Here is a 23,833-nt window from a genome sequence, read left to right as displayed (position 1 = left end):
AGGTATATTGGAAAATCTGTCTGGGGGAAAAGAAAAGGGACAGAGATATATACATTCGCACGCACATAGAAATAGATACAGATAGAGCTAAAGAGGGGAAATCCAGAAATTATGTTCTAATTCAGATTTTAAAAGATCATATATAAAAGCAATGGTAAAGATAATATTAAACGGTCTTGAAAGTATTTGTATCTTTGAAAGATGCTCACTTTTAAAAGATTACTGGCTTGGGGCCTCTTCCCCTGACTTTAGGATCTGAAGGTTGTCAAAATCACATGTTTACCCCTCTTTTCCTATTTTATTAACATGACCAGGAAAGCAGTGGGCAAAGAGAGAGCAGGACGCAGGCATCAGGGAGGGTGGAAAGAATGGGTAAGATAATTCCAGGAAGAACTCAAAATAGCTAATTAGTCTTTTGCCAAATGCATATGAAGTAATTTACTTTTTATAAGGTTCATTCAGCTGAAGAAAATGATTTCATTTTTGAATGTTCCTGTGACTATAACGAAAATATGACTCATCCAACTGGCTCATTCTTCCTCTTGAGACTAAACCTTCGGAATCAGGATGAACACGAAATTCATGGAGCCACAAAGGGTGGCCCTGAGGATGGCTTTGGTGCTCGCAAAATCAGCAAATGCTGTCTGTGCTTCCCATCTTTATATTTCGCGTGTATCTGTGACCACAGGGTTTCTTGACCGAATGCATTTATTATGGGTTAGTACGTAGTAACATAGAAACTTCAGGAATGACGTTGGGCAATGATTGTTGTTTGCCCCAGCTTCCACACTTCTTTGAGGCTGCTGCTTTACTGACTGGTGAACATTTTTGCTCTTCACCTAAGAGCATCTCTTCCTCTGGAAAGTGAGAATCCAAGTCACCTCTGCTTTAAACTCATGATCTGATTATTGGAGAGTCACCTGGGGCCCAAACTGTGCCTTTGGTACCAAGGCATAGAAACTGCTGGGGCTCCCTAAAGGGGAATGAAGATGGGCCTGGAACACCCTGCGGTTGTGATCTGGAATGACATGCTCAGACATGCCTCCAAGAACTGCCACCATTCTCTTGGCAGTAAATCTGCGTATCAGAAACAGCAGTCTTAGGGGCCTCTGGCTGGCTCAGTCAGTAGAGTGTGCGATTCAATCGTGGAGTCGTGATTTCGAGCCCCATGTTGGGTGTAGAGATTACTTTAAAAAACAATAATAATAATAAAATTTAAAAAAAACATGGTCCTCTCCTTGAGACAGATTTGCAAAGAATCTTATACCTACGATAAAAAATATACATAGATTCCTGTCTCACATTTTGGAATATTACTCAGCCATCAGAAAGGATGAATACCCACCATGTGCACTGACATGGATGGAACTGGAGGGGATTATGCTAAGTGAAGTAAGTCAAGCAGAGAAAGACAATTATCATATCGCTTCACTCATATGTGGAACGTAAGGAATAGTATGGAGGACCATAGGGGAAGGGAGGGAAACTGGAGGGAGAAAAATGAGACAGGGAAACAAACCATGAAAGACTCTGGACTCCAGGAAACAAACTGAGGGTTACCGAAGGGGGGGGGATGGGAGGATGGGGTGACCAGGTGATGGGTACTAAGCAGGACATGGGTGATGATGAGCACTGGGTGTCATACACTAGTAATGAGTCGTTGAACACTACATCAAAATATAATGATGTATTATATGTTGGCTAATTCAACATAATAAAAATATATATATACAAGGAAGTTTATATGCTGTATATTTTGGGGTAGTTATAATATGCATGAGCATTTTCAGTATTGCTCATTGCAGGTTAAATGACACATTGATCAGTTCAAATCACGACAAACCTAGACTTAAATGTTGATCAATCCCTAAGATAGACATTTATAAACTGTTGTAATCCTTTCGGTTCTTAGATCTGAGAAGGACATGATACTGCCGTGTTTAGGAACATAAATTCTGAAGCCAAAGTGCCTGGATTCCCAAGCTTGACTCTGCCACCTAAGAGCTATGTGACCTTGTGCAAGTTTCTTAACTTCTCCGAGTTTTCATTTTTTTTAATCCGTAAAATAGCAATAGTTTTTTCCTCATTTGGTTTGTTGTGAGCCTCAAGCGAATTCATATATAGGTAAATACTCTTAGAATAAGTTCCTGGCACACGGAAAGCACTTAAAAAGCTATTATTACCACTCAAGTTCTCTGACAAGCAGTAAATTAACAAGCAAAGCAACAAGAAACATATATATAAATATTCATGGCAGCACTATTCAAAATAGCAAACACCTAGAAGCAACCCAAATGCACATGAGCAAGAAAGTAGATAGATGAACGGGTATATTCAAACGGTAGAATATTATACAGGAGGCAAAATGAGCACACTCTAGAAACAAGCAACAATATGGATGAATCTTAGCAATATAATTATATCCAGCATGAGGACATTGTTATAAAGATAAAAGCAGCTAAAATAAATATACTTGCAGAAGATACATATATTCAATGAAACTACATAAAGAGGAAAGCAAGAGAATGAGCCACCGGGACTTCAGAATGAAGCTACTTCAGGCGCGAGGAAGTGAAACATGAAATAATCACCCAGACCATCTGGTTAGTTGCAGGCTCCTATCTTTTGCTTCAGATGGTAGGTGTGTAGGTGTTTGGGGGTAAGGGAGGAGGAGAGGGAAGGAGAGACACATGGACCTATGATAAGACTTTGTTATGAACCAAGGATCACAATCCAGTTGTGTATCCTTGAGACACCCTCCAAAGTAACAACAGACATTGCCCATTGTTACAATCAATTCCACTAATGTTATATTACAAATAATTAAAAGATAACAGAGCTGTGGGATTCCTTGTTGGCTTTGTGTTGATCCCATCTTGGTTGGGGTAAGGAGTATTAAGGTAGATACAAACAGCACATGTACGGAAGATTTTCCTAAAATAAACATTGTTATTAGTCTTCTTCTCTTAGAAAAGTAAAATGACAGGTCATGTTAGTGTTTAGGGTTCAGACAGCACAAGATGCTTTTGTTTAAACTGTAGGGTAGAAATTAATGATGTATTACTGGTTACATCAGTGAGGCAAGCATAGCATGTTCATTACTACTACTGATACTCAGGGATCCCAAATAAGTTCTTCAATACACTTCACGTTTCAAACAAAACCTGTGACACACAGACTCTGTGTGTGTGTGTGCGTGAGTGTGTGTGTGTGTGTTGCTTTTTCTCCCACTTTTATCTGCCAGGCTGCCCCCCTTGCATACCACCGGAAGATCATCCATGTCGTGTCCGCTGCCGTCATGGGGGCATGAGACAACAAGATTAGTCCCTGTACCACCATGAGCTGGTCGTGTGCTCCCATCTCCTTTCCCCCCATCTGTGGGGGTTAAACTATGCTTACCCTGTATTTTCCCTATGTAAAACCCAAAAACTAAAAACACTTATCATCTCACACCCAAATCTCTTGGCCAGATGAACGGTGGGGCTGAGATGGATGTATATTGTTCTTTCCAGAGCTGAGTGTCTCTTGTTCTACTTCCCAAAACACAGAGAGTTATGGGAGAAAGAAATGACAAGTATAAACACCAAGTTCTGCTTGTACAGTGACTGGCTCTCCCATTTGTTGATTACTGGATTAATGAATTGAACAATGAATAGTTGGTGCCATTCTCTGGGTGCAGGAATGCTGGAAAATGGGTTGAGGTTTGGGGAGGCAGGAATATCATGAACCCAGCATGAAATGGGAAATAAATATAAAGTAGATGAAAATTACACCTTCAGTGTACGATTTAGAAATTGGGATAATTGAATGAGGGTCCAGGCTGTCATTTACCTCTGATGATATTAAATGCTAGGTTCTTAAAATGCTAGAATAAATACTTAAGCTACATAAACCTTTTCTGAAACATGTATTACATGTAAATTGACATGGTATGTACAAATCATTCTTATGTGTTCATTAAAATAGGACCCCGTTTGGACATTATTTTCCAGACCAAAGTTAATCTATATTTTTAAATGAAAATGAATTACTTCTTTACAGCCATTCCATAATTCACTCTTCTCCCCAATTCAGATCGTCTTTCTCAATCACTTCAAATGAATGATACATTTACCACATAGTGGCCTTACAGATAGCCAACCATATTAAATCATAGTTTATATCAGGTCGATATTCTAATTCTAAAGCTTCTGAAAAGGGGAGCAGGCTGATCGAAATTTCTGTGGGTCATAAGACTTTGGCAATTTGTTTGTGAGCCTGATACCGAATTTCTGCAACAGTAAAGCAAAGCACAGAGCAGCAATCATCCACGTGAAAAATACCTCGAAATGTCACAGTCCTTTCCATGCTAAGGCAATTTAGCAAGTGGTGATGTGACTGATTCAGCCAGAAAGAAAATGTAATGAAAATATCGGTTTGGAATACAGTGTGCCTAAGATCTGTCAGCCTTTTGTCTCCTCAAAGGTCAACAGACTTTACTCTTTGAAATATGAGACATGCGAAAGAATGTAACATTTGGAATGAGCACATGCGTTCATGACTTATCTGCTTTGAAGGCCTTCTCTACTGCAAACTCTAATAGAAAACAAAACAAAACAAAACAAAAAATCAATGATCCTTGCCACCCCCCAAAGTCCCTACCACAACCACACCACCTGTGCTGAAATAAGGCTTTAAAACGGTGATGATAATTTATTGATTGATGTTTACTTTCATGCAAATTGTTCTGTATGGATTTACAAAATGGATGTGATTTTAGATAAGATGAACTCCTAAAATGGATTGTCTCAGTTGAAGGGCTTTTGAGTTAACATGGGAAGACATGTTATATAGAGAGAATCCTAGAGATCCCATTTCTGGAGTTACGTAACCTAGGCAGTTAAGAGGAAGACAGATTTGAATAATGGCTCAGACTTGTGTTAACATATGTCCATCTCATTCTGATACTCTTAGAAATATGGATCTTTAAAAGTCTCATTCTTCTGAATTTTAATATATAAATGAGTCATTAAAATACTGACTTCCACTTAGATTCTGCTTGATACCATATACAATCATGTTAATAAGCATATCGGTTTGCCCATGAAAGCTTAATAAATATTTGTCAACCAAATATACCCTTCTTAGATTTAAGAAAATTTCAGACCATAAAAGGGCCTTATGTGCTTTTGAATTTTAAAACACATCTTTCATTTTATAAATGAAAAGGCTCAGGCTCAAAGAAGTGCAATGCTTTGCACAAGCACGCTTTCACACATAAGACTTAATATTGACACCCACTTTAGTACAATGAAGAATTTATTGGAATATTAAGAGGAAGTACCTGAAAGTTCCCTAAAATCTGGGTTGTGGAATCCTGGCTCTGCCACTTACCAGCTGTTGATGAACTTATATGTGTATTTCTGAAGTTGACATTCCCACAAGGAAGAAAGTTCCTAACTTTGAGCACATCCATTATCTTTTGCTCCCTCCCAATAGGAGCTATGCTTTATTTTTTTTAATTGAGCTATTACTGACATATCACACTGTATAAGTTTAAGGCGTACAATATGTGGATTTGATACATTTATATATTGCAATATGATGACCTACATTTTCTTATCCGTAACTCTGACATTGGAAGGGCAGACAGCCAACATCCCAACAATAATGAGTTCACATTAGAAACTTTCTATAGAAACTTGCTATAGAAAAGTGATCACCTTCCTCAAATATATTTGCTAGAACTGGTATAATGTCATGTGGTCACAACTCGGTTTCCAGATTTCCATTACCAAATGCTTCAACAGACCTGAGCAAATGCTTTTGCTCCCCCATGAAAAAAGAAGAAATGATACTGAAGTCAACGAGTATCAGTTTTGTCATGGGGATGTCCACGTGGACATCTGCACCTGTGAACCTGAAGGAGAACAGTGGAATCCAGGTGAACAAAGAGCCCAGCCTGGGGCTTGAAATTCCAGACTCCATGCCACTGCTTATCCTGGGGGAGGAACCGGCTTGCCTGGAAGAGCTTATGTCCTCACGCATTTGGGAAGTCGGGATGAAATCTCCCCTGCTTTTCAAAGCAGTGGAAGTCCAGGATAGATGGGGGGGAAAGATAAACAGGGAAAAAAGACTAACAAAGAGGAGGTCAAATACGATTTAACTACATATGTTCAAATATGCCCAACAATCGTCTGAAGAACGTTCCAACCATTTCTAGTTTTAGCCACCATGTCAAGTAAGTAAGGATGTTGTGAAATGACAAAAATCTTAGTTCAAATAAGTTTCAGTGTTCTCCAATGTATAATTTGAGTATAAATTTCTTTGTTGTTTTCTTTGCCTATTTTAGGTAGGTGGAGTGAAAGTTTTAGCTTTAAATAGTGGCAGGGTATGAGGGACTATATTAGGTATCAAAAATGAAGAATGTGAGGAACATGTGAGTAGGGTAAGAGTTAGAAGTGAGGTCATTCGGGTAGGCATTTTGCTGAACAGAGAGGCCATTGATATCAATCCCCGTTTGTAAAATTCAGAAATCTTACAGTTTTAGCTCTAGGATGGACTCACATTCTTTCTGATAAGAGTTGTAAAGCAGATTGTTAAAAACCCAGCAATTTAGATATCCTGTTTCTTAAATTCAGGTACATCTTAATGGAATATTGAAACTTCCAGTTGGGGGATACCTGGGTGGCTCAGTCAGTGAAGCATCTGCCTTTGGCTCAGGTCATGATCCCAGGGTTCTGGGATGGAGCCCTGCGTCTTCTCTTCAGGTTCCCGGCTCAGCGGGGAGCCTGCTTCGCCTTCTCCCTCTGCCGCCCCCCTGCTGGTGCTCTCTAGCTCTCTCTCTCACGTGTGCTCTCTCTCTCTCTCAAGTAAATAAATAAGATCCTAAAGAAAAAAAAAAAGAAACTTCTAGTTGGAACTGTTATGCACCTGTTTTCCTATCAGTGCAAAGCATAAATGTGGATTAGTTGACAACATTAACCCTGAAAGGCACTGAGATGATTTCCCTGAAATGAAAGAAAAAACAATGACAACAATAACAACATCAAACAATGTATATGTCACTAATTTTTCTTACTGCTGCTAGTACTCACCTGGCTGCTACGGTGTTCCTACCAAATCCCTCAGTGGCCTCGCCTAGCCTCCCTTCAGCAGTCAGCGACAGCCTCGAAAGTCTGCTTAGCTGCTCACCTCCATGACAGGCTAGTTCTTGGACAAACACAAAAAGAGGGCATTTTGAAATCGAGGCAATGAGGTCCTAACACGGCCATGAAAGTGGAATCACAATCTCTCTTGATTTACACAGTAACCACTGTTCATATATATTGACTTAATTATATTTTTAAAACAACTAGGTCACTCTTAGTTCAGAGTCTGATAAAGCCCCTGGACTTATTTCAGATAAAATGATTTGGTTTAGCCAAATTGCAGGACTTCTTATTTATCTCTGTTAAAGTTTATTTCAACCCATCAAGGTAATCTTTTTACTTCTTATATATTCCTCTCTCACATGTATGCCTTCTGTAGAATTGATAAGCATGTCACTATTTTTTCCCACATCCAGGGAAATACACTCCTGAAAATGACACTCTCCACTGTTCAACAAAAATACCAGAAGTTTTGAATTTTAATAAATTCAAAATATTCTCAAAGACAATATTTTCCCCAATTGGCCCATTATTTTCTTCCATGAATTTTTAAAGAGCAAATTGAAGCAAATTTCTACCACCCCCCCCAATCTTTTTTTCAAATTTCACAGAGCAAGTAGAGTTTCATTATTTGATATCTGACACACATACATACACAGGTTTGTAATACTACTGGCAGTATGCTGTCAATAATAATGTCAAAGTACACTTTAACATCGCTAAGTTATAGAAGCATTATTTCAGGTGTTCAGGAAGCACATGTGTTCAGTCAGAAGAAAAATTTGACTTTCTTTCAAACAATAAGCAGGATTATTTAGCTGTAGTCTTTCAATAAAATAACATTGCCACAGAAATACGTTAGAATAAACGTAATTACTAAAATTCTGAGGTTTTCTAAAAACTTGACCATCTATAGCTATTGGTCTGGAATTTAGCTAAATACAGCTTTCCATTTGGACTACCACAGTAGCTGGGCAAAAGGAGTCCTTGTCGTGAACAGCCACTATTTTCATATTAGTAGTAGAAGATTGAGTATAGAGGCGCCTGGGTGGCTCGCTCAGTTAAGCATCAGACTCTTGATTTCAGCTCAGGTCATGATCTCAGGGTTGTCAGATCCAGTGGGGTGTTGGGCTCTGCAATGGGCTCGGAGCCTGCTTCACATTCTCTCCCGCTCCCTCTGCCCGCCTCCCCACCCCCACCCCCTGCTTGCATGCAGGCACTGTCTTACCACCTCTCTAAAAAAAAGGAGGAGGAGGAGGAGGAGGGGGAGAAGAAGTAGTAGTAGTAGTAGTAGTAGTAGTAGTAGTAGTAGTAGTATATGGTCCTCCGTCAATAGCCCTTATTCATTCATCAACGGGTTTAGCCTTCCCCCACACCTTCTCCTGATATTTCATTCTTTCCTTTAAACCCTGCCACATACGATTCAGAACTGAAGCACTGTGCTTTCGTAATGTCTTCTAATTAACTGTAATGCGTTGAGGGGAATGATCTTGATTTCAAATATTTTAAGACGTCTTCAAGGGAGATGACTGTTCTTTGCTTACAGTCAGGAGAGCGAAGCCCCTTTGGGGTATTTTTGAGTGTATTTGATCTTGGAGCAGTCATTTTTCCCAATCCAAAATGCCTGATCTCAAAAATGACTAGACTGATCTAAGATCCTTTTCTGAGGGATTTAAAAAATAAAACACACATAAAATGATGCTTATCTTCTCCTGCCACAGCATTTAATGTTTACATCCACTTAAATTCTAAGTATGTGGCGCACCTGGGTGGCTCAGTCGGTTAAGAGTCTGCCTCTCGGTATCAGCTCAGGTCACTATCTCAGGGTCCCTGCTCAGCGGGGAGTCTGCCTCTCCCTCTCCCTTTGCCCCTTCCCCCTGCTTATGCTCTCTCTCAAATAAATAAATAAAATCTTTAAAAAAATAAAATGAAAGGTTTGAAAATTGAAAGTAAGGGGACACTTATTTAGCAAAGCTCAAAAATTTTTTTAACAGTTCTTCTATTCCTTTATTTCTTTTACATGGCACTTAAGTGTTTATTAGCTTTTTTTCATGTCAACTTAATTGGAGGTATAATTGACACATAAAATTATAAGATACTTAAAGTGTACACCATGGTAATTTAATACATTTATACATGGTGAAAGGATTCCCGCCATCTAGTTAAGGTATCTACGACCTCACATACGTACACACACATGCGCGCGCGTGCGCACACCCCCCCCCTTTTTTTTTTTGGGTGAGAACATTTAAGTTCTACTCTGTTAACAAATTTCAAGTATACAATACAGTATACAATACAGACAATTATGAATTACAGTGACCATGTTTTACATAATATCCTCAGATTGTATCCATCTTATAACTGAATGTTTGTACCCTTTTACCAACCTCACCTTATATTCCCCATCTTCCAGCCCCTGGAAACTCTTTTTATACTCTCTGTTTCTTTGAATTTGACTCTTTTTTCCTTTTATAGACTTCACATTCGAGTTACACCATGCAATATTACTCATTCCCTGTCTGGCTTATTTCACTTAGCATAATGCCCTCAAGGTCCATCCATTTGTCTCAAATAGCAGGATTTTCTTTTTTCTCATGGCTAGGTAATATTCCATAATATCCCATATCTTGTGTATCCCCATAATGTGTATCCCACATCTTCTTTATCCATTCATCATTTGATGGACACTTAGGCTGTTTCCATATCTTGGCAATTGTGAATAATGCTGCGATAAACATGGGAGTGCAGATACCTCTCCAATATCCTATTTTAATTTCCTTTGGATGTATACCTGAAGAGGGATTGCTGGATCTTATGATAGGCCTATTTTTAATTTTTTGAGGAACCTCCATACTGTTTTCCATAGGGGTTGCTCCAATTCATTCCCACCAACAGTGTCTGAGGGTACCTTTTTCTTCACATTCTCACTGGATGTGAGACAAGATGAAATGTCTTGGTTTAGATTTGCATTTTCCTGATGATTAATGATAATGACAACCTTTTCATGTAACTGTTGGCCATTTGTCTGTCTGAGGGCACATACTGCAATGACCACTGGGTGTTACATGCAAATAATGAATCATGGAAGAGCACAATAAAAATTAATGAAGTACTGCATGGTGACTAACATGACATAATAAAAAAAAGACAAACATACAAAAATCAATTATATTTGTATGTACTTAAGTGAACACATGGAAACCAAAATTAAAAATATAATACCATTTACAATTAAAAAAAAAAAGAAAAGAAAAATGTCTATTCAGTTCCTCTGCCCAATTTTTTTTAATTTTAAATTTTTATTATGTTATGTTAGTCACCACACAGTACATCATTAGTTTTTGATGTAGTGTTCCATGATTCATTATTTGCGTATAACACCCAGTGCTCCATGTAATACGTGCCCTCCTTAATACCCATCACTGGGCTAGCCTGTCCCCCTCCCCCCCTCCCCTCTGAAACCTTCAGTTTGTTTCCCAGAGTCCATAGTCTCTCGTGGTTCATTCCCCCTTCTGTTTACTCCCCCTTCATTCTTCCCTTCCTTCTCCTACCGATCTCCCTGCTATTTCTTACATTCCATAAATGAGTAAAACCATATGATAATTGTCTTTCTCTGCTTGGCTTATTTCACTTAGCATAACCTTTTCCAGTCCCGCCCATGTTGCTGCAAATGTTGTGTAATTGGTCTTTCTGGTAGCTGAGTAATATTCCATTGTATATATGGACCACATCTTCTTAATCCAGTCATCTGTTGAAGGGCATCTTGGCTCCTTCCACAGTTTAGCTATTGTGGACAATGGTGCTATGAACATTGGGGTGCATATGGCCCTTCTCTTCCTACTACGTCTGTATCTTTGGGTAGATACCCAGTAGTACAATTCCTCTGCCCAATTTTTAATCAAAGTTTCTTTGTTGTATTTTTGGTTTGGGGGGCTTTGTTTATTTTGCAATTGAGTTGTGTGAGTTCTTTACATATTTCAGATATTAATCTCTTATCAGATATATGATTTGCAAACATAATTTGCAAATATTTTCCCTCATTCTGTAGGCTGCCTTTTCCTTTAATTGGTTTCCTTTGCTGTGCAGAAGTTATTAGTTTGATGTACTTTCACTTGTTTATTTTTGCTTTTGTTGCCTTGTCTTTATTGTCAAATCCAAAAAATCATCATCAAGACCAATATCAAGAAGCTTATCCCCTATTTTCTTCTAAGATTTTTATGTTTTCAGGTCTTATGTTCAAGTCTTTAATCAATTTTGAATTGATTTTTGTGAATGGTGTGAGATAAGGGTCCAGTTTCATTCTTTTTGCACACAGCTGTCCCGTTTTCTCAAACCATTTCTTTTTTTTTTTTAAAGATTTTATTTATTTATTCGACAGAGATAGAGACAGCCAGCGAGAGAGGGAACACAAGCAGGGGGAGTGGGAGAGGAAGAAGCAGGCTCATAGCGGAAGAGCCTGATGTGGGGCTTGATCCCAGATCTCCGGGATCACGCCCTGAGCTGAAGGCAGATGCTTAACCACTGTACCACCCAGGCGCCCCTCAAACCATTTCTTGAAGAGATTATCCTTTCTCCATTTATTTTCTTGGATCCCTTATCAAATTAATTGACCACATATGAATGGATTTATTTCCAGCTTCTCTATTCTGTTTCATTGATCTATGTGTCTGTTTTTATGCCAATACCATATTGTTTTGATTATTATAGCTTTGTAATATAGTTTGAAATCAGGACATGTGATGCCGCCAGCTTTGTTCTTTCTCAAGATTGTTTTGGCTGTTTGGGGTCTTTTGAGATTCCATACAAATTTTGGGATTTTTGTTCCATTCCTGTGAAAAATATGATTGGAATTTCAATAAGGATTGCATCAAATCCGTAGATTGTCTTAGGTAGTATGAACATTTTAACAATATTAATTCTTCCAATCCATGAGCATGGTATATCTTTCACTTTTGGGGGTCTTCTTCCATTTCTTTAATCAATGTCTGATAGTTTTCAGTGTACAGATTTTTCACCTCCTTGGTTAAATTTATTCCTAGGTATTTTTTCTTTCTTTTCTTTTTTTAAGATTTATTTATTTATTTTAGAGAGGGAGCATGAAAGGAAGGGGCAGGGAAATGGAGAGAGAGGTTTGATCTCATGACCTTGAGATCACAACCAGAGCTGAAACCAAGAGTTAGACACTTGGTTAGACTGTGCCACCCAGGCGCCCCCAAGATTTTATTTATTTATTTATTTTAGAGAGAGAGAAAGAACATGTGTGTGCATGTGTGCATGTGTGCATGAATGGGGGCAGGGGCCAGAGGGAGAGAGAGAATCTCAAGACTCCACGCTAAGTGTGGAGCCCATCTTGGGTCTCAATCTCACAACCCTGAGATCGTGACCTAAGCTGAAATCAAGAGTTGGATGGTCAACTGACAGCTACCCAGGCACCCCTCTAGGTATTTTTGATGCAATTATAAATGGGATTGTTTTCTTAATTTCTCTTTCTGATATTTCATTATTAGAGTATGGAAATAACTCTGATTTCTGCATATTGATTTTGAAACCTGAATTTTTACTGAATTTGTTTATTAATTCTAATATTTGGTGAAATTAGTGGAATTTTTAGGGCTTTCTATATATAATATCATGTTATACACAAATAGAGACAGCTTTACTTCTTCCAAAGTAGAAAAGAAGTAAATGATTAAAGATCATTTTAAAGAGCAAAGATTTGTTGCTCAAAATAGAAATTTATGGTACTCTGTACATGGTCGAAAGAAGGGAAGATACTTTCATTTAGGAAACTAAACACAAATGGCTGTCATCAGGATGTTATCATTGCAATTTGTCACACAATTCTTTATGTGACATTTTATGGACATCTCTTTACTCTGACTGTCACCCTTGGGCTCTAAGCTGTCAAAGGTAATGGAAACGGATTTATAAGAAGCTAATTGTCACAACCTGTAAGGGTTACTTTCCCTTAGGTTCACTGGCAATAACTTAGCTATGCTAGGAGACAAGTGTTTGATTCAACAATTTCTTAGGTCTGTCTCCTCTTGTTGACTGCAATGTGGGAAAAGAAAATCTCAGCTAAAAGAAGGCTCTGTTGAAGGAAGAAAGAAAAGTTGCCTAGAAAGCAGAATTCCTTTTCAATTCCGTTGCTAAATTGGGGATGGGATAATTAGGAGATGAAAAAATCTGCACAAATCAATCTCATAAACTGTAGATGCTAACTTCAATTTAAAGCAATAAAATAATGTCCTAGGTATTTTCAGGGAAGTCTAGATTATTTTCTTAAGACTCAATGAAAGACGAAAGGTATGCCTAGAACTACTTGAAATATTGGTGAATGAGAATGATGCCAATCTGACTGGGGGTGGTTTGCTCCAAGGGGGAGGAGAATAGGTTTGATCATGCTGCTGTTGCTACTGTTGAAGGAGATGATAATGACATTGGTATAAATCATTTAGATGACTGGAAATAGGTAGAAATTGATTTTGAATCCAGGTCTGCCTGACTCCATGACCTATCCTTCCTACCTTCAGTTCACCTGTGACATGTGTTCCTATATTCTATTAATTCCTTACATGTCGCTTTGATAATGTGCCTGACTCATCAGATCCCCATTAAGAATCTGCTTTTTTTCCCATTAGGAACCCATCTGGCTTTTGATTTACATAACAGAAGCCAGTGGAATTTTTCTAGTACTTCTGAACAAATGACTTTGTTTTAGAAAAAAAAATGATGCATCTGTAAGTATTTAGATGTATCCTACAATCATTCTCAATATAAAAGTTAAAGATATCATGAAAGTAGGATACTAGAGTAATATTAACTCACATGACCATTTTATGTGGAAAGAAGTTAGCATTCTTTTATAATTAAATAAGAGAGTGAGTCACGGACTCTGAGGCTTTGGAATAGCTTTAGAAAGAAAATTATTTACCAGGTGATTGACTTCTTCTAACCAGTATGGTCTTTTTTTTTTTTTTTTAAGATTTTATTTATTTATTTGAAAGGGAGAGAGAGAGAGAGAATGAGCACAAGAGCAGGGGGCGGGAGAAGCAGACTCCCCACTGAGCAGGGAACCTGATGCAAGACTTGATCTCAGGACCCTGGGATCATGACCTGAGCCGAAGGCAGATGCTCAACCGACTGAGCCACCCAGGCACCCTAACCAGAATGGTCTTTAGGAACAATCTGTTAAGTATTTTGACCAGCTTGATTTGTAAAGTCTCCAAAGGAAAATTGCTAATTTCCCTGTAAGCATGCTGTTTTCTTCATGCTGTGGATAATTTGGCCCCTGAATAATAAGGACCCATCTTCAGGCACCGTTAGCTCAAGAATGTTGGCAGGAATGTTGAGTTCTTCTGTGAAGGCTGAGCGTGGACAACCAACCGTGCCCTCACCATTCACTGTGAGGACACGGACTACCCACTCGGAGGCATCTGAGGCCTCTCTGAGTCAGTGTCATATACCAGTTGTCAATGATTCAGAGAAACCATCCAGAAAAGTGGTTGAGGTGGATTCTTATGTTTCTAAATTCAGAGACCATAAAGGACAGACTCATCTACTTGGGGTATTTCCTGTGAAAATTTTAAAACAGCATATTGACAGAAAAGATAAATGTAATCAACCTAAACTAAGTCATTTGATTATAACTGAAAAGTAAAATAATTTGGTACTTGAGAATACTTCTAATCTTACCACTGTCAGGGAGAGAGAGACAGAGACAGAGAGATATGCATTGACCACTCAGTAGTTTATCCAGAAAGAATGGTACACATGATCAATTCCAAAGTAAATTCAGGTTAAAATCTGATGCATAACCTCGACATGCATTATTTTTATACTTGTGTCTAAACCACGTCTCTACAAAATCTAACATCCTTCAATGTTTTCCTACCCCTTAGACTGTGTCTCCTTTCTTCTCAATAATATATGAACTGTGAATAGATCAATTTCAAAATAACCCTAGCAATTATTGGATTAAAATTATTCTCTGAAAAATCTTTTGAGCAACTTCTCACATTAGCTGAGCTAAGACTTCATCCTATAATTTTATAGATGGTCTTGGTGCTTGAATTTGAGTCTACAAAAATAAAATGATTTACGCAGAATTCTTGGCCAAACTTGAGGAAAGGATTTCGCCTCTGCTTCTCTTCAGAATGGGATGCCTGATAAACAAAAGAATTCAAGCAGAATTGCAAGATTATGAGCACACAATCATGTTGGTGCCTAAGCATGAAACATCATCTTAGGACCCTCATTCAAAAGTTAAATTACCCAATCTATTGTCATATGCCTGCCGGGAACATAGACTATTCTGATCCATAAGAAAAAATGGATGTCAGTTAATCAAAAGAAATTCAAGCAGGATTAAAAGGCCACAGACACAAAGTCACGTTGTGACCCCTGCAGGAACAACAAACACAATCTATTCCCATATGGGTGTTGGAAACGAAAGCTGCTCTGACCTACACAAAAACAAATAGATCACTATATACAAATTAGTATATATATAACGTTACTTTTTATATAAGACTTGGCAAGAACTGAACTTAAGTAAATACAGCTCTACCCCACCTGTTGAAAATCATCTTGACACTAACGCACACAGAGTTCTTTGCTCTGTGGATTATTTGCTGAGATTCAAGGTAGTCTGCGTTTCATCATTGGTTTTCATTATCTTGGCCCTTGTTCAATCCAATTTAGGAGAATACTTGAAATACTGTCTCTTCTAGCAGCATGCAAACACTCTGGGAATTTGATGCTTTCCTGAATAATCTACACTTGCTCTGTAAGTACAATCAAAGACACTTCTCCAGAACAGAACCAAAGAGATTAGATTCGCTTTAGTTTGAATTGTCTAAAGAGAGTTCTCAGTTTGTCGATTTGTTAATGGCTTTAGTACAAATAATGGAAACAGAATCGTGCATTTTTATTAGTCATCCAAGAAGCCTTTCGGTTTCAGGTTCTTCTGGAAAGCTCAATCACCACGGCTCCCCTTTTAACAACTTGGAAAATGTCTTGCCTGATTAGGAAGTTAGTCATTTCACATTTTGACATCTAAAACAATGAGAAGCTTAAAAACCTCACAAATTGCATTTATAAGTAACAGGATACATCACTTTAAAGATGAAAAGCTCAAGGGTCTGTGGCACCTTTCGTTGTTCCTGTTAATTTCATTTTCCTTTTTGAGTGGCAGATGTTTTGTAAATATCTGCATTTGAGTTCAAACCAGTGTTGACAATCGGTTCCCTAGCTCAGTATAGAAACATTATGATTTCGTATTGGCAGGTTCTGTATTCCGAGAGTTGACCTTCCTTCTGTTTGATGTTTTCTTTAACAATCAGTGTCGTTCCAAGACAAACACGATCTTTGTCATTCAGCTTTAAAACTTAGGACAGTTTTAAACAAAATGTGTTCTGAAATGGAGTGATAAGGTAGAATTTGGGAAATGTTCTTCCAGTCCTCATTTTCTGGAGACTGTTTATTCCTTCTTGTTTTAGCAGTTGCCTCAGACTTGGTCACAGACATCCCCTGAGGCTTTTCTTTCCCATTTATTATATCCATTTAAGGTTAACATATGAAGAGTTTTGCTACCGAGAGATTAAAATAAATATGTTTGATGGAGCTTTCTCAAGGCTCCTGCACTGACCACGGCCTTCTTCCCTGACTTTGCTGGCATCTCTTCAATACAGGCCATGTTAAAGCTACCAAGTAGTATTTCTCCACAAGCTGCTACATTTTTCTGTGTATTGGGGGGTTGGGGGGGAGCACGCGCCTCTTATTTGTATGCACTGAAAAATCAGAGATAAAATTCATCCTAATAAAATTCCTTCATTCAATTTTGAAAGTCAGTTGGCCTTTGGGATACGTGGTGACTCAGTCGATTAATCATCTGCCTTTGGCTCAGGTCATGATCCCAGGGTCCTGAGCTCGAGTCCCTCATCGGGGCTCCTTGCTCAGCGAGGAGTCTGCTTCTCCCTCTGCCTGCCGCTCCCCCTGCTTGTGCTCTCTCTCTCTGACAAATTAATAAATAAAATCTTTAAAAAGAAAAAAGAAGAGAAAGAAAGGCAGTCAATTGGCCTGTGAAATTTTACTGTAAAACTCACCATAACGTTCAGTAACTCAGTGCTAGAGAGGCAGCTCCAGGCAAGAATGTGACACTCAACACAATCAGGTGACACCAAAACACTACAGAGCAAGGCGATTATCTGTATTGTTTTTAGCTTATAGCTCTAAAAAATAAATTGGAGTGACTATCATTACTGTGATTTTATCCATTCTCTATCTTTGCTGCTTTAGTATTGATTGAATACCAAGGTATTAGGAATTTGATCTAGTCATTAAAAAGAAATCCTTTGCCTCTTGGTTCATAACTATGTCTCCTATCATTTAAGTATGTTTTTTCCCCCATGCTATTATATCTCGTCATTTCTCGCCCACCCTGGGAGAGAAGATAGGTATCGTACTTAGCAGGTGTTCACATTTTATCATTATAATGTCACAGTAGTGGTGAACAAAACCAGGCTTTCTATAAGAGGTGAACTTCGATGGCCATATTGAAAGGAAATGATGGATAATGAATAGAAACGACCGCATGAAGACAGGAGAAATGATCAGAAAGGAGGAGAGGGCAAGAACCCTGGCAAAGACGAGAAAGTCAGGGAGCTCATTTGGTGCCCTTTCTAGAGACTGAGGAGAAAGATATTTATCCAATAAATATCCTTCTGGGCAGATCATGACAGATTTTTTCATTTTAACCTCATCCCCACTTAACCATAATGTATAAATATTTTAAATGATCAGATGTTAGAATGTTAATGTACACGGAAACGGAAGGTGTAGGGCTAGAGAAGTTCATGTTCACCTAACCACGGGTCCTATTCAGGAGCAAGAGCAGAACGGCTAGGGTTAAACATCACTTTCAGACCTCTCACTTTTAAAAGAATTCCTTCTTCCTATGACAGCATGTCCTTCCCCTTTGGTCTTAGTGTGTGGATAAGTAAGAAACTCTAAAAATGGGCTAAGACAATTTGCCAGGGAAAAAACTAAGTCATTCCACGTATCATAAAATAATACACAATATCTTAACTTTTTTTCTACAGCAAGCAACATTCCACCAACCGTTTCTAATGAATTAATCTCAATTGTTATATAGCAAACACTTCATTGGGAAAAAACACAGTATTTAATGCTGAAACAGAAATAGGTTTTGTAGTAACTATTTATTTCCTGTGTCTTAAGAAAAAAATAGGTGAATCTCAATTTCCTTGACTGCTCAAAATATATGTTCAATACATTGACCCAGTAATACACTGAATAATGTAAGGTCATGATCTCAAATAAAAGAAAATAAATAATGTAATAAATTGAAAAATATAAGGTAATGACTTCAAAGTACCAGAGTAGCTTCCAAAAGAGGACACTTAACAACCAATTGACCCCTTCAGGCTTAGAAAACAAAGGCTGTTAGTATAAATGTGAAAGAAATTTAATTTTTAACAAGATTCCTCTAGATTTTCATCTGTTAGTGGTCGCCATTAAACAAAAACCAAAGTTTATGTTTATGATCAAGAACCAATAGTGACTGAAATTTAACTAGAATACAATTATAAATTCTGCCCACATTATTAAAACCTGATTTAAAATAAGACTAGTGATAATGTGATGTTAACTCACAGGTACACCAAAAACAAAACAAAAACACTCTTTCATGGTATTGTGTTCCACATGCAGTGAACAAATTAATGCATCATTTTTTTTCTACAGGAAAACTGAAGACTTTAATAGCAAACCCTCCAAGGTCAAAATGAATACAGGTATGCTGTCTCTGTTAGTTTTAAACTCTTTAGACTTGCTCTTTAAAAATCATCTTGGCCCCAAATCATTAAGTTAGTACTCTACTGATCTGATTAGTCTAAATTCATTACCTGATTTCCTTGTTTTTGTGCTCCAATCCTGTGGCTATCAAAAGTAGAATTTTCTGTTTTGCTATCTACTCTTAACTCCCTTTTTCTATAACCATATCTTGAAATTAACTCCTATAAGCCCTAAGAAAATGCAGCATGTCATTTGATGCATACATTTGAAATTTCTCACTTAAAATAGGCTAAATGCATAGGCAAAGTGTTCTAGCAGAAAATATTTAAAATTCCTCTTTCTATAAACACTTTATGTTAACAGTGTTAGCAGACAGAGTGCCAAAGCTTCATATGAGATCAGCTTAATTAATCTAGACATAATACACATAAAGGCATAAGCATTATATTTTTAGAATGAGAACGGTATCTCCAACTAGCTTTTTCCCCCCGCCCCAACATTGAGGTCTCTGAACTCTATATTATATACAGGTTAATTGTAACAGTGTTTGTGACACATGTTAGGTACATATACATTTTTTTTCCATAGTAGAAATACTTTAACTTATATTTTCAACTTTCCCTCTGTAATTGTTATAGTCTCTATCAAGTAATTCTGTAAAACCTTCTCACTGAAATTCTGTAACCTGAGTTCTAAAAATACTATTTCCTATCCACAAGTGATCACTGGAAAATTATTTTAGCCAGTTACTCCATGGCAAAGGAGAAAGCGTAGTCCAAGACACTTTCTCACATCAAGCTGCTTGCCTTTTGCTGTCTCTTGTTAGCAAAATGCCCCAAGGGAAGATTCACAATCATTGGTGAGAACCAGTATCTAATCCCTAGATCAAGGGTAGAGACATGGACACTTGTCTTTGTCCATGATTCTGTGGCTTCCCCCAGCAGAAACCTGTGGTAGTTGACCTCAGAGAACCATGGGTCAGCTGGCCCCCGAAGATGCAGTTTTAAATGTGGAGAGCAATGGGCAAGATGAGGATATCGGACATAATAAAATATGTAAGGAAGGCTTAGAAATCAAGAAAAATGATAACCCCAGAAATGGACCAAGTAACGGCATCTGGACAATTGGAAATGTGGCAGGTAGACAGGGGAAATGAAAGCAGAAATACTATTAGGCAAAGGGATTGAAGAAGGCAAAAAGAATAGAGAGAACACAGCTGATCAGGAGAAGTCATGGTGCAAAGTCACTCCAGTAGAATGTGCACAAGAGGAAGTTATACTCACTGGGTGTTCTCGGGCATCTTCCCACAGATTCGCGTTGAAGCTAACCTCCCAGTATCCTTCATTTTGTGGAGTGCTGACTTGCCTTTATATTAACGCTGTTAACGACAGGGGTATAATATGTGATTATACTAAATATGCCATATTCATTACAATGCATTCAATAATTAATCTTCGTTGTCATAGAATGTAAGCCCCAGTAGCAGAGTAGGCAAAGAGAAATTTGGACATTTGCTTAGGTCTCTGGGGTACTTGAGACAAGTTACTGCTCCAACAGCATGAATGTAATTCTCAAAAGCATGCTCTCATTTAAAAGGAGTGAGCTCAGCTCTCTATGGAATGCTAATTTCCATAGTTATTTTGCTTATCTGAGTGAATTTACACAAGTATATGCATATAAAATAAGATATTCAAACATATGCATACAAAGTTGATTTAAAGTGACTGGAAACTTTCGTTCAAAATTCCAAAGTAATACGCTAATGTTGCTATAAAAACATACCACTTTAAAAAAATTTTTAAAAAATACATATATATATTGCTGTAGGAAGTTGAAGAAAGCATTGTTGCTATATCTACAAAATGAAGTGGAGATTAGCTCCTAAATATCTGTACATAAAACTGGTCTTCATTGTCTACCTATCAATCATTAAAGAAGTATGTTACTATTTCAATGTCCATGCGTCAGTCACTAAAGTTTTTGAAAAAATAGTCTTCTAAGTTAGCTTTTTCATTTTTAGTCCAATACAGTATAAAAGAGCCAAAGAAATGGGATTCATTTTTCATACAAATGTATCTAAACAATGTATAGAAATATACAAAACATGCTGTATTTCCTTTCTTAGGACTTGTGAACTTTTATTTTCTAAGGAAAACCTTAGCTATTAAAGAAAGGAAGGAGAGAAGTCATCAAATAACGCATAGTGTGTGATTTACCCAGGAGTGCTTCCCAGCAGCTGGAAACAGCTCCTGGAGGCCTACAGCTGGATGCAAAAGTGTCCACTTTGCAGGCCGTGAATGAGTGTGAAGCTGAGAATAGCATCAGGATTCTTTAGGATGACCTCAAGTGTGCAAGACAGCATCCTCATTTTGAGATCTTAAAAAAATATCTTCAAAGAATAGCAGAGAGTACCAACACCTAAGTAAGGAGAAACAGAATAGAATAGATTTTTCTCTTCTAGCAATTTCACAAACGTCTCAACTTTTCAAGGGGAGCTCTGTATTAAACTGTTAATAAAAACTGATCCCCATTCATTTTATGTAGGTCTTAGAACTGCTTAGAACACAGAAATTGTTTAACACAGAGGTTCCTATCCTTTGTTTTCCAGTGCCAAGATATCTTAGTAATTTTTAGCCATACTCTCAAGCCAAAAGAAATACCTAACTGTTCTATTTATTAAGTAGTTAAGTGCAGACAACTTACTAAGTACTCATGTTCTACCAACTGAGAAGCAATTCGAAAAAAATAAGACAATCATTTTATTTTATTCTTTATAACCACAGTTACTTACTAACGGGTTGTATGTGCCTGTTGGACACACCCAAACTTCTCGGACTGTGGAATTCGAGCATACATCACCACTCTCTTCTGGTGCAAAATTATTTTCAGAGGGTACTTTGCTCTTTGCCACAGTGATCACCAAAACCCAGGTTTTCAAAGATGTAGTATCATGTAAAGGAAGACAGCACAATCTATCGCGTCGAAAATGGGAACTAGCTCAGGCTAGTGGTTCATGCAATGTCTGAGAGGTAGCACCGTGTTCTCCTCAAGGACATAAAGGATCCTCCCAAACTCTTGTCAATCTCCTGATGGCCCAGGGTACCTCAGTGCAATTTTGGAATCATGAGTTTAACCTGTGACTCTGAAATCTCCTCATTGTGAATTTTTTCTTTCTCATTCCTGCTGGTTTTCAGATGTTCAGAGAACCAGAAAATAAAATTTCTTAAGGTCAGTTTCCACTTTCAACAGCCTTGACTACACAGTCCTTTCAGACCGTTGATAGCTGCTACCACTGACATCACCTCCACTTTATCTCAAACGCTCCTCCCTTGTAGCTATGTTTTTTGGGGGTATTTTTTTTGCAGTTTGTTCAAATCCTATTGGTGCCTCTCTTAAAGTTATCTTTAGTATTGTATGTTTCTACCATTTATGTCTTTCTATGTATGATCTTTGATTTGATTTCACGTCTGTTGCTTCAAATCGTTTTTCTGTATTAGTTATTGTCTGCATTAGGGAATTGTTATTTTAAACATGTATTTAAGAAATTACATTTTGACATGAGAATCATTCTACCAATTTTAAGTTCTACTGACCTTCCTGCTTGTGATCTGACCAATAATTCATTCAAATCGTAGCTCCAAGCACTCTTCAATTCCCTCACTTCCAATAAACAAAGTGGATACTTTTAAGAAATAAAGAAGGGGGGAAATGAGAAAACACGTGGCAATATGTAATGATTATGTTATCATATTGGTGGTTATATTATTTGTTTTTCTTGTTCTAACTTTGAAAAAGAATTCAATTTCACTTGTTTTCATTCCAGGGGAATGAGCAAAACTATTTATTGCACATTCCATATACAAAGGAATGTGGGAATGAAATTGGAATCTGTTCATAAATAGAACACGAACCTTCTAATTTTAGAAGTCTAAGCTTCTCATATCACATTAAAATAGCTGATGCACATTCACTTCTTTTATTTCACATTGCGATTTGCATAAAGTGTTAAGTATATAAATCCTCATATACATGTTCAAAAGTACAAAAACAATATAATTTTTTAAACATTGGTCATTTCAATACTGTATATATCGATATTGCCTTTGATTCCAAATAAGCTAATTACTTCCACAACAATAACTATGAGAAGACAGAGAATTTCTATAATATATATATGTTTCTTTATGAATCCTATGTATCAAATATACCATGCCTGTATCAGTTAGTAACTTTTACTTCAAGAAGTGATTCCAGCTACCTTTAGGAATCATAAATAGTTAAAATACAGTAAAATCTAGATGATGGATACAAAATATGTTATACCATAGCTCTCAATACTGAGTCAAGACAGGTTGTCCCTAACCCTAAAAGCTACTCACACTGCTTATATATTTAATATTAATTGAATTTAAATGGTATGAACAACATTGAGTTCTATAGTTGTGTTTTCATTAAAGAAAACCCATAAAATCATAAGTATAAGATTTTTTACTAAAGCATTGGCATCTATTTCTAGGACAGACCCCTGTTTTTTTGTTCTGTTCTGTTTGTTTTAGTTTGGGGTGGGTGTAAAATTTTCAGATGTATCCCATGGTTACTAATCCTGACCGTTCATCTTCTTCATGGATGTCTGGCACATTCCACTTAAAATGCATGATACTGCATGTGCTTTCTCCTTTGCTCTGGCCTCTGCTATGTCATTTTTTTGCTTTCAGATAGCGGTGGGTGTGCTCGCAAACGTGCCGCCATGTCTGTTACATTAACATCTGTGAAGAGAGTGCAAAGTTCTCCAAACCTATTGGCTGCAGGTATATCGCTAACTCACAGAATGTCACAATCCAATGGCTTTATCTGACCTTTCTCTCTTTCCAGAGTTATCTTGT

General features: G+C 37.5%; 1 protein-coding gene across 14 annotated transcripts in view; it reads left to right on the top strand.

Annotated features, from left to right (window-relative positions):
- The window catches only part of SORBS2 (sorbin and SH3 domain containing 2), a 173,416-nt gene that overhangs the window by 62,304 nt on the left and 87,279 nt on the right, over window positions 1–23,833 (top strand). For 12 of the 14 annotated variants that reach the window (XM_087856544.1, XM_087856533.1, XM_087856534.1 and 9 more), the window contains exons 2-3: window positions 18,900–18,949; window positions 23,666–23,758. In XM_087856544.1, coding sequence (XP_087712670.1) covers window positions 18,940–18,949; window positions 23,666–23,758 — 103 coding nt within the window. In that variant the 5' untranslated portion in view covers window positions 18,900–18,939. The remainder of the gene's footprint in view (window positions 1–18,899; window positions 18,950–23,665; window positions 23,759–23,833) is intronic. The other 2 variants (XM_087856540.1, XM_087856542.1) reach the window with 1 other exon arrangement.

The sequence above is a fragment of the Ursus americanus genome, chromosome 27 (assembly GCF_024610735.1).
Source record: "Ursus americanus isolate L20-20 chromosome 27, mUrsAme1.1.p, whole genome shotgun sequence".
NCBI lineage: Eukaryota > Metazoa > Chordata > Mammalia > Carnivora > Ursidae > Ursus > Ursus americanus.
Note: the sequence above shows the minus strand (reverse complement) of the source record. Positions and strands in the feature narration are given on the sequence as shown.